The sequence below is a fragment of the Lithobates pipiens genome, unplaced genomic scaffold (genome assembly GCF_037356315.1).
Source record: "Lithobates pipiens isolate NorthernLeopardFrog02 unplaced genomic scaffold, aLitPip1_a1.2 Scaffold_22, whole genome shotgun sequence".
Lineage (NCBI taxonomy): Eukaryota > Metazoa > Chordata > Amphibia > Anura > Ranidae > Lithobates > Lithobates pipiens.
Genome location: NW_027507784.1, coordinates 260,519,181 through 260,534,601, shown reverse-complemented (window position 1 = coordinate 260,534,601; position 15,421 = coordinate 260,519,181). Strand labels below are relative to the sequence as shown.

General features: G+C 41.9%; 1 protein-coding gene across 3 annotated transcripts in view; it reads right to left on the bottom strand.

Annotated features, from left to right (window-relative positions):
* The window catches only part of EEF2K (eukaryotic elongation factor 2 kinase), a 146,343-nt gene that overhangs the window by 95,996 nt on the left and 34,926 nt on the right, over window positions 1-15,421 (bottom strand). For all 3 annotated transcript variants that reach the window (XM_077448999.1, XM_077449001.1, XM_077449000.1), the window contains exon 2: window positions 14,254-14,567. In XM_077448999.1, the coding sequence (XP_077305125.1) occupies window positions 14,254-14,487 (234 nt within the window). In that variant the 5' untranslated portion in view covers window positions 14,488-14,567. The remainder of the gene's footprint in view (window positions 1-14,253; window positions 14,568-15,421) is intronic.

Below are 15,421 nucleotides of genomic sequence, written 5' to 3'. Positions count from 1 at the left end.
GAAGGACTCGGTGACCACAGTGCGAGTGAGAAGGGCGATCACGGGAGGACATCTATTGACGCTCTCCCACCACTGGAAGCCCATGCTGTAGCTGTCATTTGGCTATAGCATGGGTGTGGTTAAATGAAATAAAAAAATATAATATAATTAAATATCTTCCTCCATAGCCTCTAAATCTACTGCCTTTGCAGACCCTGACATTACCTTGTAAAAGTAATTGTGGCATCATCACTGAGCTGCACATAGCCCGTATAGACAGGAGAGCTGTGGGAGGACTCAGCAGGCTCCACCCACTACAGGCTGCCAGCAGAAGGGAGGAGACAAGACCAGTCACCCTGCACAAGGAGGGAGAGCAGCAGTGACTGGTCTTTCATATAAAAATCTCCGGCACAGAAGTAACCTTTTACCCTGGATTATTGCACAGATTGGGAAGAAATACACAAAGCATCCAGACAAGATTCATGTGTAATAAAGTAAGAATAGACATGCCTCTTGCATTTAGGGCCAATTGACACCAGTGCGTTTTAGCACAGCTGTAAAATGCAGATCAACGGAAAAAGAATAACTTCCAATGTGACCTATTTATACCATAAGGTAGTGTTGCATTAAAATGCAAAATGTATGACAACGGACGTCAGCGTGCGATAAAACGAGACTAAAATGGATGGAAAAGTACATGGATTTTAGTGAAAGTCAGTGTGAGTTTTGGCCCCTTAGACAACATTTGCTAATTCTGGAGTTCAGCATCAAGATGATTGCTAGAAGAATTCCCTAGTGCTATGTAAAGACACTGACAGCCCTGACAACAGTTGAAAGGCTATCCTCGCCTTGTTGATCTGGCTTAGTAAATACATGCTTTACATCCTGGTGAAGAGCTAATCAATTGCCATTATATTATGTAATGCTGCCATTGTTAGTCATCACTGAAAGTACTAGAAACCTGTAAAGTAGGTCACCTTTATTTAATTGCCATGCATATGGAGGTAGACTGGGGATGTGGCGCTTTTCCAAAAGAGAAGCTGCAGACTTGAGACAGATACAGTACCTACATAATGACCGGAATAAAGAGCGGGTTTTTACACATTGTCTTATGTAATCTACGCCCCCCTGCATATGAGTAGAGTACAATAAAAATACTTGTTTAGTGATTTTTTCTTTTAAAGGCTAAGTTTACCTGAATAATAAATTCACATATTTTTGCATTTAAAAATGTGAATTTATATTACTTTTTTGCACCCCTGATCCCCGAATGTCAGGCCCCTACACAATCTCCAGCTTTCTGCCCATACCTCTGTATAGGCTTTCAGTTAAAAAGCTGGATGGAGTTGACTGGACTAAGAGTGCACTGATTAACTCACTCATATTCCATTGAGACTGCATAGCAGATGGGACTTGTTGTTTATTTATTCATAAATCCCGGTGAATAAACAATGCAGCTGTGCAGGGCTCCGCCGATTTCAAATGTGACAGCAGCTGCAGGGGAGAGGTCACAGGGAAGGGGGAACTCATGGGATGAGGGGGGATCTGCTGGAACATGTTATATCCATATTTAGGTTGTAAGATTTTCCAGTAGATCACCCTCAACTCACGAGTCCCCCCCCCCCTCCCCTCCCCTGTGACCTCCCCCCTGCAGCTGCTGTCACATTTGAAATCAGCGGTGCCCCGCAAAAGGGGAACTTAACCTTTAGACCAGTAGAGACAGTACTTACATGAATGAATTGTTCTGGTGGCTGCTGTGTTGTGCTATCAGTTCCCACAAATTAACAGCATTCTATGAATGGAGGAGGCAGACCTTTCAATTATCCGCCTGTCCTCCGTTCACTGAGCGCATTTTGTTGCAGGAACTAATAGTATGGCCTCTATGGAAAGAGCAGAGGGACAGAAATAGCAGGCATGGTTGCTACTTTTACGAATGTTTGTGAGAGGTGCAGCAGCTCATATTAAAGTGGTTGGCTCCTGACATTGTTAAATACATTCTCACCAAAAATATGTATATAAAAAAAATAAGTGGTTGTACACCTTTACATATACCAAGTAAAGTGACTATCCTCAGGTGATACACAGAGATAAAACAAATCCACCTATAAGTTGTACCTTTTTATGAATGAATGACTTGTATAGCGCTACCTATGTCAACTGAAGTGCCTCAAGGCACTTTCTTGCCACTGGTGTTCATCTGCAGCTTTGCACGGTCCTTTACCCCATAGGGTCCCAACACGCTTACAAACACATACAACATCGACATACACATATTATGGCCAATTTTTTTTAGACAGGGTCTAATTACCCTACCAGCATGTCTTTGGAGTGTGGGAGGAAACCAGAGTACCCGGAGGAAACCCATGCAGGCACAGGGAGAACATGCAAACTCCAGGCAGATGGTGTTGTGGTCTGGACCACTCTGCAGTTCTCTCCCCTCTACAGCCACTCAAAGTCCAGAATTTATAAAGCTTGTCTGAACTGATAAAAAAGGGGATGGAGAGCTGAAGTTACACTCTGCAGAGCTCTGCGAGGAAAACTCTGGTAGTTGATTGGAGGGAAGGGACACCCCTCCCACCTTTACACAGGAACAGAGTGGAGGCTGTCAATCAGCTGAAGATCCCTCCCCCCATCACCTTTTTTCTCTAGGTGTCAGGAAAACTTGTCAGAGGGGATTCATGCTGATAGCAGTGGAATGAAGTAGCAATGAAACAGCAGACAGAAATAACACTATGTGCATAGAAAGCATTAAGATAAAAACCTTCTGCTTTAGGCCGCGTACACACGGGCGGATTGTCTGTCCAACTTAGTCCGCTGAACCGTGTTTCAGCGGACAATCCGCTCGTGTGTGGGCTTCAGCGGACTTTTTCAGCGGACAATCTGACGAACAAAGTCTTACGGAATTTCCGTAAGACAGTCCGTTCAAACTTGGTTTTGTCCGTCCAAACTTGGTTTCAGCAGACAGTCCGCTCGTGTGTAGGCAAGTTGTACGGACTAAGTATGGCGCATGCTCAGAAAGGATTTACACGGCCGAAGGTTGCATTGCAGTGTATAGGACGTCGTTTTTCTAGTCCCGTCGTACGTGCTGTACACGTCATCACGCACGCTTTCAGCGGACTGTCTGCTCATCGTGTGTGGTCAAGTCCGTTCATGCAAATTTTGAACGGATTGTCTGTCGGATTGTCTGACGAACTTAGTTGGGCAGACAATCCGCCCGTGTGTACGCGGCCTTAGAACCACTTTAATTGAGTACAAACTATAGAGTGATATGCTTTGTTCGTATTTCATGTCTAAGGTTTACAAACACTTTTACCCCCACAGTATCTGAAGATCACAGCTGCAGGGATGTAAACTTCAGCTTTAAAATATATTTTTGTAATTATGTAGATCAGGGTTTCTCAACCAAGGTCCATGGAAGCCTGGGGTTCCTCAGGAGGTTGCTAGGTGTTCCTTGGCCAATGAGCAACTTCTTCCTCTCGGATAAGTTCCCATTGACACCAATGGTCTTTTTATTTATCTGTAAGGGTGGAATTCTTCCCAATGACAAGTGTGAGGAGCATTCTTCCCACTGACCATCACCATAACATATCATGAGTTGTAGATATAATCATTTTTAGCAGGGGTTCCACAAGCCCAGAAAGTTATTTCAAGGGTTCCTTTGTGTTGAAAAAAATAAGAAAGGCTGATATAGATCATAGACCAGAGATTTATTTTTGCAGCCTTTATTTACACCAAGCCTACAAATGTGTACGTGATCTCCACGCAGTTTTTAGCCACAATAACAATATCCAAAAAGCAAAATATAGCAGCATCTGGTTTGTGTTACCGGGGACGGCACTGATGGAGTCTCTTGTAAAGACAGCTGAGTGTTTTCTTCCATTCTTCTTCAGATAAAAAGGAAATGTTTTCCTCTTTACTGTACAGTTTGCTGGCATGGATATCTAGTATCAGTGAAGCTGCAGATTTCATTTACCAGACAATATTGTCTTTGTATTGGCGAAGATCACATGACCAGACAGCATGCTCCAACCAATTAGTACTACAGGCAATCAACACAACTGGTGTAGAATGACTCGGGAAGAACTCATTAATCCATAGAGACCCTTTGGTCATAGTTACTATGCTGCAAAGATAAAAATATGCTTTTTTTTTAGCCTGCATTACGTATTATAAGTGACTCTCGTTCCAAGAACATTAAAGGGGCATTCCAGCCAATCCTTTTTTTTTTTTACAAACACTGTAGCTGCTGACTTTTAATAAGAACACTTACCTGTCCAACGATCCCATAATGTCGGCCGCCCCAAGGCCGATCCTCCATCCTAACGAAGGGAAACATGCAGTGCAGCCTTGCGGCTTCCCTGCCCGTTTCCTATTGCGCATGCGCGAGTCGCGCAGCGCTTTGTGAATGGCTCTATTGTGTTCTGGGACACACACATGTCCCAGAAGGCAACGAGGCTGCTCACTGAAGAGGAGGAAGCGCCGCGGAATAGGAAGGGGTAGATTAGGAAGACTGCCTAGCAACAACGTTTCAGGTAAGTGAAAATATTTTTTTATTTTTATTTTATTTTATTAATGCAATTTTTTCTTTTTTTTTGGGTGACCCTCCACTTTAATTCAACATTCACTCAAATAAGCTGCTCCTACAGGCTTTTGAGCTTTTTTTGAGTGCTTATTTTTTCTGCCTTGAAACTCCCCTCCATATTAGCCAATGTGTCCATGGCTTTTTCAGAAGTTTACAGGCAGAAAAAAACCCTCTGGGAGCTTTCAAGCAGAAAAGACACCTATGTGCCCAAGAACGCATGAAACAAGCAAAAGAACATAAAAGAACATGAAAAGCCTCAAAATGAGCTTGAAGACACACACAAACAAATAGGAAAAATGAGCCGAGGGGAGGGTTTGTGCAAAAAAAAAAACACTTATGTTCAAAGAAGCATGGCCAAAAACTTACAAGTTTCTTCAAGCTGAAATAAAAGCTCAAATGCCTGTAAAAGCAGCTTTTTCTTTTTTGAGCTGCGGTGTGCATGATCCCTAAGGAGCATTCTTCCCACTGACCATCAGACCATGTATCCTGAGTTGTAGATAAAGTCATTTTAAGCAGGGGTTCCCTGAGATTGGAATGTTATTTCAAGGCTTCCTTCTTGTTGAGAAGGTTGAAAAAGGCTGCTTGAAGACTGTTTTTTTTTTTGTTCCATTTAACCCAGCAGGCTGAATGGAAAGAACTGAGGAGCTTGCTGTACTAACTATGCAAAGCTAGTATAATGATCTTCCTGCTGAGCTATTATATTCTAACAGGAGAACTGTCCCCACCTCCAGAACACAGTAGTCAGTGTTCGCAGGGATTGGCTGCAAGTGCTGATCAGATGCTGATCACCTGCTGGTTGTCCAGCATGCCTATTCAACATAAGCTGGACGTTGGGGCTGTCCTCTGTCTGACAGGCTGCTGTACATACTGGCCAAATGTCGGCCGCTTTCTGATGAACCGGTCAATAGACGGCCCGGCCTTTAGTGTGATGGTCAGTGGAAAGAATGCACCCTCCATCTGTGGTCGTTGGGAAGTATTACCCCTCTAGAGACTGCTAAAAGATCAATGGTGTCAATGGGAACTTATCTGAGAGGTAGAAATTGCTCATTGCTCAAGGAATCCATAGAAACCTCTGGAGGAACCCTGGTTAAGGAACCCTGAAGTAAAAAATGCAAATGTAAATCAATATGATTTACTGATTAAATCTGCAATAATCTAAGGACCACTATTGAAAAAATATTGTTCTTTGATAACTTTATATGGTTAATACATGTAGGATTCCATATATGAACCTTCAATATATAAACCAAAATATATATACTGCAATTTTATTCTCTTTTGGATGATTAGAAACAACCAATATTGTTAAATAGAACATCGTTCTTTCAAAACAAGCAACCAAGGAAGTTGCTTGTTTGTTCATGTACCATGGATCTCTCTCCAATCTAAATTACCCAGACCTGCAGATCAATACCTATGCCTTCACATGTACTTCCAGGTGGACTTTTAACTGAATTGCATCCCATCCAATCCCTGTGGTTCAGTTTGACAGATGTGAATCTCCTGCTACCTTTTGGCTGCTCCTTCATGGTTTACCTTGTGGATAATTGGAATCTAATAATAGTCTATTGTGAGCACTTTAAGAATGTGCTGCCTTAGGCATTTTTTTTTTTTTAGTTTTTCTATTTAAACAAGTCGTGTTGTCCATCCGCACTAGTGTCACTAGCTGTATATACAGTCACGTGAAAAAGTAAGTACGCCACGTGAAAATTGTTGGCTTCTTTACATATTTGAACAGACAACATTAGATCATCATTCAAATAACGATAAAGGTTATGTACTTCATCAAATTACCCATATTATTGATACGGTGTATTAATTTTCTCATAATTTCATGAAAATGCACATTTGCCACGTGGGAAAGCCAAGTACCCCAGTACCTTAATCCTTCATAAAATTTGAATCAAGAGTTCCAGATTAGGTGCCAAAGATTAAAACTTCCTTAGGAAGTATAGTTGGAATCGGTCTTATTTAAGCCTCAGAAATCTTAAATCACTGCTATTGATGTATGCGGCATCATCAATCAATATAATTCTCTAGGGCCTACAGAAAAAAAAAGTAGTTGTGCATGCCTACGAGTCTAGCAAGGGGGGTAAAAGGATTGCCAAATATTTGAAATCAATTATTGCACTGTACAGTGAGGAAAAGTAATTATTTGATCCCCTGCAGAATTTTTAAGCTTGCCCACTTAAAAAGAAATTGGGGGTCTATATTTTTTTTATCATAGATGGATTTTAAATGACAAAGACAAAATATCAACCAAAAATTCTGAAAAAAAAACACATAAAGCAAATGCTATAAGTTGAGTTGAATTTAATGAGTAAAATAAGTATTTGATCCCTAAGAAAAACATGACTTAGCACTTCGTGGAGAAACCCTTGTTGGCCAGCACAAAGATGTTTCCTGTAATTGGTTACCAGGTTTGCACACATCTCAGGAGGGATTTTGGTCCACTCTTCTTTACAGATCTTCTCCAAATCCTTAAGGCATCTTTTGTCTGTCACTTGGAAACTTGAAGTTTCAGCTCCCTCCATAAATGTTCTATAGGATTAAGGTCTGGAGACTGACTAGGCCACTCCATGACGCTAATGTGTTTTTTCTAAAACCACTCCTTTGTTGCCTTGGTGGTATGTTTTAGGTCATTGTTATGCTAGAAGACCCATCTCCAGTGTTCTGGCTAAAGAAAGAAGATTTTCGTCCAAGATTTTACAATGCATGGCCCCATCCATTGGCCCATCAATGCGGCAAAATCGATCTGTACCTTTAGTAGAGAAACAGCCCCAAAGTATAAGGTTTCCACCTCGCTTGACTGAAGGAATGGTGTTCTTAGGGTCATAGTCAGCATTATTTTCTTCAAACACGGCGAGTCCTCCTCCTCAAGATGGCACATGCACAGTCATGCCAGTCTAATCTAAATGATTCAGAGAAGGATTGGGAGGAAGTGCTGTGGTCAAATGGGACCAAAATTGAGCTCTTTGGCATTAACTCGACTTGCCATATTGTAAGGAAGAAATGTGCTGACTATGACTCTAATAACACCATCCCTACAGTCAAGCATGGAGGTGGAAACCTGATGCTTTGGGGTTTGTTTCTCTGCTAAAGGTACAGGCTGACTTTGATGCATTGAGGGGCCAATGAATGGGGCCATGCATTGTAAAATCTTGGATGAAAATCTTCTTCCTTTAGCCAGAACACTGAAGATGGGTCCTGGATGGGTCTTCTAGCATAACAATGACCCAAAACATACCACCAAGGTAACAAAGGTGTGGCTCAAGAAGAAGCATGGAGTGACCTAGTCTCCCGACCTTAATTCTATAGGAAATTTATGGTGGGAGCTTAAACTTTGAGTTGCCAAGAGACAGCCAAGAAACATTTTTAGATTAATGCCCCATACACACTATCAGTTTTTCCATCAGATTTACCAAAACCATGTAGTACAAGGGCCTGCCTGATTACATACAATTGGAAACTCCTAAGGTTTGACCTCATATTATATGGTTTTGGTAAATCTGAAGGAAAAACTCAGCAGAAAAACTGATAGTGTGTATGGGGCTTTAGAGAACATCTGTAATGAAGAGTGGACCAAAATATGTGCAAACCTGGTCACCAATTACAAGAAACGTCTTACCTCTGTGCTTGCCAATTAGGGTTTCTCCACCAAGTATTAGGTCACGTTTTGCTTGGGAATAAAATATTTATTTTACTCACTAAACTGCAATTTAATTTATGGCATTTTGTGTTTTTGGTTGATATTCTGTCTTAATCATTTAAAATACATGTATGATAAAAATTATAGACCCTTAATTTCTTTGTAAGTGGGCAAACCTAAAAAATCAGCAGGGGATCAAATAATTATTTTACCCACTGTAAGAAAAATAATCTACAAGTGTTGCAAATGTCAAACTCTAATTTGTCCAGGACCAGCCAATCAGCAAATTCTGTGCAAGAGATGACTGTTTGGTACTAAATAATTACATAGTTACTCTGGTTGAAAAAATACACACGTCCATCTAGTTCTACCAACAAAAGGGGGGGGGGGGGGCATCTCACATTCCTATATACACAATCCTATACCCATAGTTGATCCAGAGGAAGGTAAAAATAAAATTAAAAAAACAGCAAAGCATGATCCAATTTGCTCCATCGAGGGAAAAAATTATTTCCTGATCCCCCAAGAGGCCATCAGGTATTCCGTGGATCAACTTTACCTATAAATGTTAGTATTTTGTTATATTATATACATTTAGGAAAGAATCCAGGCCTTTTTTAAAGCAATCTACTGAGCTGGACAGAACGAGCTCTTAAGGCAGTGTATTACACATTTTCACAGCTCTTACTGTGAAAGAACCTTTCTGTATTTGGAGATTAAATCTCTAGTCCTCTAGACTTAAAGTGTGCCCCATTGTCCTCTGCGAAGACCTTAACTGTTTCCATACCAGGCCTATTTTAGCACTTTTTACATGTAAAAATCATCATTCTTTTGCTAGAAAATTTCTCAGAACCCCCAAACATTATATATTTTTTTTAGCAGACACCTTAGGGAATAAAATGGTGGTTGTTGCAACTTTTTATCTCACACAGTATTTGCGCAACAATTTTTCAAACACATTTTTTTTTTTTAGAAAAAAAAAAAAAAAAACTGTTTCATGATTTTAAAAAAATAAAACAGTAAAGTTAGCCCAATTTGTTTGTATAATGTGAAAGGTGATGTTACGCTAAGTAAAGAGGCACCCAACATGTCACACTTTAAAATTGCAAACACTCATGAAATGACGCCAAACTTCGGTACTTAAAAATCTCCATAGGCGATGCTTTAAAACATTTTTACAGGTTACATGTTTAGAGTGACAGAGGAGGTCTAGTGCTAGAATTGTTGCTTGCGCGCTAACGCACGCAGCAATACCTCACATGTGTGGTTTGAACAGCGTTTACATATGTGGACGGGATTTACGTGTGCGTGCACTTCTGAGCGGGAGCTACCGGGGACAGGGGCATTTTAAATTATTTAAAAAAAAATGTTATGCTTTCTTTTCCGTTTTTTTTTTAATCACTTTTATTCCTATTACAAGGAATGTAAACATCCCTTATAATAGGAATAGTTTGTGACAGGTCCTCTTTATGGACAGATGCAGGGTCAACAAGACCCCACATCTCTCCTCCAGGCTGGAAAGCATAAGATCGTAAAAAAAAAAAAAAATATCCACGATCTCATGCTTACCAGCTGCGATTGTGGCTTTGTTTACATCCACGACCAGGATGTGACATCATAATGACCGACGGTCATAGAGATGATCAGAAATCTCTATGTTTATCCTCTGGCGGCAGCCGATTCTTTATCAGGGTCCTCGATGGCACGGGAGAGCCCGAAGAAGCGGGGGGGGGGGGGGATGATTACCTCCCGTCGCTTATAAGAACGATCAAGCAGTGGAACTGCCGCTATGATCATTCTTATGGTACACAGAACCACCAGCTGAAAACAAGGAGATATCTGAATGATGCCTGTAGCTGCATGCATCATTCAGATATTCCCACTGAAATCATATCACGTCTTTGGGCGGGAAGTGGATAAAGTGAATAACTCAACATCAAGTTTACTATATGGATTGTTTATGTATTTATACATGCTGATCATACCCCCCCCCCCCCCCCCCCTGCCTTTCTCTGCACTTCTCTGTGCTAAAAGAAGCCTCCAACTAATTTCATACTGGGATTGGCAGCTAACTCCTGCAACAGTTGGTATGAAAGTGCATGTGTCTGCAGTCAAGAAGAGATTGCACCAATTTAGCCTGCATGGGAGGTATGCCCACAAAAGCCTCTGCTGTCTAAAAAGAACATTAGAGGAAGTCCACAGTTTGCCATTAAGCATATAGGGCAGTGGTTCTCAACTCCTGTCCTCAGGACCCACTAACAGAGCAGGTTTGCAAGATAACCAAAATACATCACAGGTGATATAAATTGCTGGTCAATGATTGCAGTATTGCAGTCTGCATTTCCCCAAGGTAATACTAAAAATCTGGCCTGTTAGTGGGTCCTGAGGATAGGAGCTGAGAACCACTAATATAGGCAAAGACCAGGTCTTCTGGAACAATGCACCGAAGACTGATTATTCAAAGCGCTAACAGAGCAGAGCAGCGGGCGCATGCCTGCTATCCATTATCCAGTATAATGACGGCGGCTGGTCGGCAAGCCTTTAACAAAAGTAACTTCTTTTGGGTGACGGGCATCTCACGATTCTGTTTGCGTGATTTTATAGCAATACATCGGGCCATTGAAAGTGATGGGGATCACACGGGCGTCCCACAATTTGTCTCTATTTCGAGTCACGGGCAGGATCGCAGTGATTCTGATCGCTCAGATGTGAACGAAGCCTTAACCAAGTCATGAACAGAGACTGGTAGACCGTTATACAAAATTGCCAAAATAAGTAATTTCTGCTAAATGGGGTAAAAGCAGCTTCAGAGGCCAAAGGTGTACTTACTTTTTCCACAGTACACCATCACATCTACTGTTATTGTTAAAGAAATGATTACAAAGGCCCTTTTTCCTTGTGTTTTATTGAAGGAGATCACCTTTATCTGCTGGCACTGTTTGAATCTAATGTTTGCTGTTCAAATATGATGAAACAGTCAACAACTTCCATGGGGTGTACTTAAGCTTTCACATGATTGTTTGCAGAGAATATCAGCAGCTGATGCTGATTGGTTGTTCACATGTGCACATTGCAAAAGGCAATTTAGGAGCTGTAAATGGGGTTAGTACAGCAGCGTGAAAGGAGTTAAAAAACGGTGTTCAATTAGGTTTTTGCACAGTACTTTTGAAATTTACCTGACCTAGAATAAAAAAAATCCATATAGCATTACGGTGTAATGCATATTCATTTGGCATCTCCTGTTGGCTACAAGGGCAACAAACAGGGAGTCAAAGCGTGTAGCTTACGTGCAATAGGGAAGTAGCAATCCATTGTTACAGCATTGTAGAACATCATTTTGGTTATTGCGGCCTACTCAATGATGAGATTTTTATATCATTGTGAATGTGAAGTACCTAGCTATTTGATGTAATTAAAAGGGTTTATGTCGAACCTTGTTCTCCATGCACCATCAACTTTTTGTACCCCCACCCCACCCAACTCAACTTTGCTAAAATGCTGAATAAAACTTTAAAAAAGTTAGATAATGGTCACCGTTCTCCTAGCTTCCATTATGTAAGAGGTGATGTCATCATCCAGCCAACAATATCCCAGGGAATGCAGAGTACTCCAGCACAGTGCAAAATCATTTCAGCAAGATTTGGGCTACTAGGTGGAGGTAATGTCACCCTTGCCTAGCTGCTAGAGGTACAAGTGATCTAATTTTTTCTCCACAGGTGTTTCAACAAGGGGGGGGGGGCTAAAAAGTGTATCTTGCTGATTAGGTACAAGGTATGCTTTCAAGTATAACAAAAGGCAACATCTTTATTTTGTAGTGTCTGATACAACAGAGAAGAATTGGAACGTCTATCAGGGTTTTATCTGTAAGCCCTTGTACACACGGTCGGACATTCCAACAACAAAATCCATCGGATTTTTTCAGCCGGATTTTGTCCGAAACTGGTGTTGCATACACACGGTCAGACAAAGTTGTCGTAAAATCGGATAGTTCGGAACGTGATGACGTTCGTTACGACGGGACTAAGTTCAGTCTAGTAGCCAATAGCTTTGGTCTCGTAATTTGATCTGAGCATGCGTGGCACTTTGTCCGATCGGAATTCTCTACAAACGATCGGACAAAGTTTTATATCCAGCTCTCAAACTTTGTTGGTCGGACATTCCGAAGGAAAAAGTGCGATGGAGCCCACACACGGTCAGATTATCCGACAACATGGTCCAATCGTACATTTTCCGTCGGAATGTCCGACCGTGTGTACAAGGGCTTAGAGAGATTTACCCTCTGTAATTGTCATATTTACCATTATGACCAAGAGTGAAAGTGAAAGAAAATTCAAAATTTTGGGTTGTCCCCAGAACAGTAATAGAGGAAGAAAATCTTCCAATGGGGACATTAGTTCTGGTGACAACCTGGGATTTTCCTCACTTTGGATAGATTTCCTCTCACTTTATGTTTTGGCTATCAGACAGGATGTGAAGGGTAATCTCCCCTATGGGACACAGATGGTAAAAAAAGCCTGATAGGGTTTATAACAAGGGTTGTCCCGATACCACTTTTTCAAGACCGAGTACAAGCACCGATACTTTTTTCAAGTACTCACCAATACTGATACTTTTTTTTAATGTCATGTGACAGTGGCAATATGATGAGGCGTGGACTGTCAGTAGAGCTGGGCAATTTTCTAAAAAAAAATAAAATAAATTCTGCGAATTTAGTTTTTTTTTTTTTTTGATACACACCACTCCGGTCCTGAGGAGCTGCGGCAGGAGTTTTTAGGTGAGGCCGCGGCTTCGGTCTAGTCCGCGACATCCGGCCTTGCAGACTAGGCCGAAGCCATGGCCTGGCCTAAAAACTCCTGCCCACAGAACCTCAGGACTGGCGCGGTGGTGAAAAAAAAAATCTAAAAAAAAAATCGATTTGACCTCTCAACTCAATTCAAGATTTAAATGGATTTTTTCCCCAGCCCTATGTGTCAGTAGTTTTTTTTTTTTTTTTTTTACAATATATAGATATATATATTCCCCAGTCCCTTGCTCAGCAGCCTCAGCATCACTGAACGTGAGTGGACAGGAGACAGTTTACAATGCTCAGTTGTAAATGGACAGAGCCAGTGATTACTGACTCTGTTCATTCAGAAAAAGAAGGAGCCAGTAAATTACAGATTTACCGGCTACTTCCTCCGCTCTTTATCCTGACAGATCTGGGACAGGGGGGTGGAGAAGAATCGGGGGGGGGGGGGAGAGACCGGAGGAGCACATGGAGGGGGAACAGAGGAGGATGGGTACTGGATGAGCACATGGGGGGGGGGGGTGAAGGAGCACACAGAGGAGCACAGAGGGCGGCTGGAAGGGGATACAGGGGGACACTCAGGGATGATTGGTGTGGTGTCGGGGCAACTTACAATCACCGATCTCCCTGTGTGGTTTTTATTAAAGCAGCTGAAAGCTGCGGAGGGGAGAGGAAGAGAAGCGGCTGTCAGCCACACAGGGAGATCGGTGATTGTAACTTTCCCTGCCACCGCACTGATCATCCCTGAGTGTCCAGGTATCGAACTAGGCATCGGGAGCATTTGCCAAGTACTACTGCAAATACTTGGTATCGGGACCGATATCGATACTAGTATCGGTATCGGAACAACCCTAGTTATAACCCTCCCTTACTTTATCCAAAATGAAAAAAAAAATTGCCTTTAGTCTTAATTGTCTGAATTTACTATCCAGTACATATCTTCCTGCAATCTTTTCTAAATACATTTCAGTTGTTTTGTAGATTTCGGCAGTGTTTTTATTCCTTTTTCATGCCCTAATTAAGATCAATCTCTTTTGGGTTTGTATATGGTTCTTTCATTTCAGAGAAGAGCATTAAGCTGCGTTACTTGAACATGAACCTGCAGATAAAACACATGTAAATAGCACACAGAGGCAAACGCAGAATATGTAATGCATTAAGAATATTAAAAGAAATGTGTGAAAATGAAAACACCAAATTCATCTGAAGGTGGAACACACTTCTATCACTGCCACACATTTCAGTATTCTTACATACCCTGAAATTGAAGGAGTTTCTAGGAGATGAACTGGATCCATAGTCGTTTGCCTTTGGCAGACTGCTAAAGAAGCGGGTCTTTTTCTTCTTAGAATCATGGGGTGACGATGAGTAGTCATCTGTGATGGGGCAGATGAAGTAATTGTCCTCCTCATCGCTGTCACCCTTACAATCCTTTAAAATGTGCCCATTATCCAGTCCCTCCATCCTAAACATGAGATCTTCGTCTGCCATTGTGTCAGGGATGTAGGGAATATTTGTTGGATGACTGATCTAGCCAGAGTGCTGATGTAGATTTGCATTCAGGAAAAGGCCTGCAAGGAAATACACACAAACAATAATTAATATACATTAATACAAGCGAGAGGCATATCACATCAACACATAATGAAAAAAGCAATGGAGTGCTACAATCAATTGCCATCAACTAGAAACCAGATTCAACAGTGTAGTGCACTTGATGAATGTTTCATGGCAAACCACTGGTCACTAGAATTATGACATTAAAGAATCCCACAGAGCTTAAAAAAATGACAACATAAATATTCACATTACTATCAACGGTAAATGTTAAACTACTTAACAGCTCCCTGCTAGGACAGCATGGAGAAATGTAATTTCTAGCTCCAGTGTACAACCACAGCCATGTAAGCCCGGAAGGAGCTCAGTTCCATTGATGCAACTGGAACTTAAAAGTGGTGTTCCACAGAAAAAAAAAAATCATACCGGTAGTAAAAAAATCGTAGTCTGCCTCCTTCAGTGCCTGGGCTGGTGACATCACTTCCCCTCGGCACAGGAAGGGCTCAGCTCTGCCCCTCCCTCCTGTCAGTCATCTGGGACACATGAAAGGTCCCAGATGACTGCGCGGCCAATCACAGTGCGTGGCGCTGCTAGCGCATGCGCAGTGGGTGCCCGGCTGTGAAGCCAAAGCTGGGTGCCCACAGTTGCAATGCCGCCACAGATCGGAGGGGGAGGGATGAGCGGGGCTTCAATCCCCCCGCATTGCTGGACCCTGGGACAGGTAAGTGCCCGACTGTTAAAAGTCAGCAGCTGCAGCATTTGTAGCTGCTGGTCAATTAGGCATTTAGACAGAGTGCATCCAATTCTGGCGTTTTAGTGCGCCCGGGAGGCAAAGGTGCATTATCCTGCCCCACTGTCTGCAGCCTAC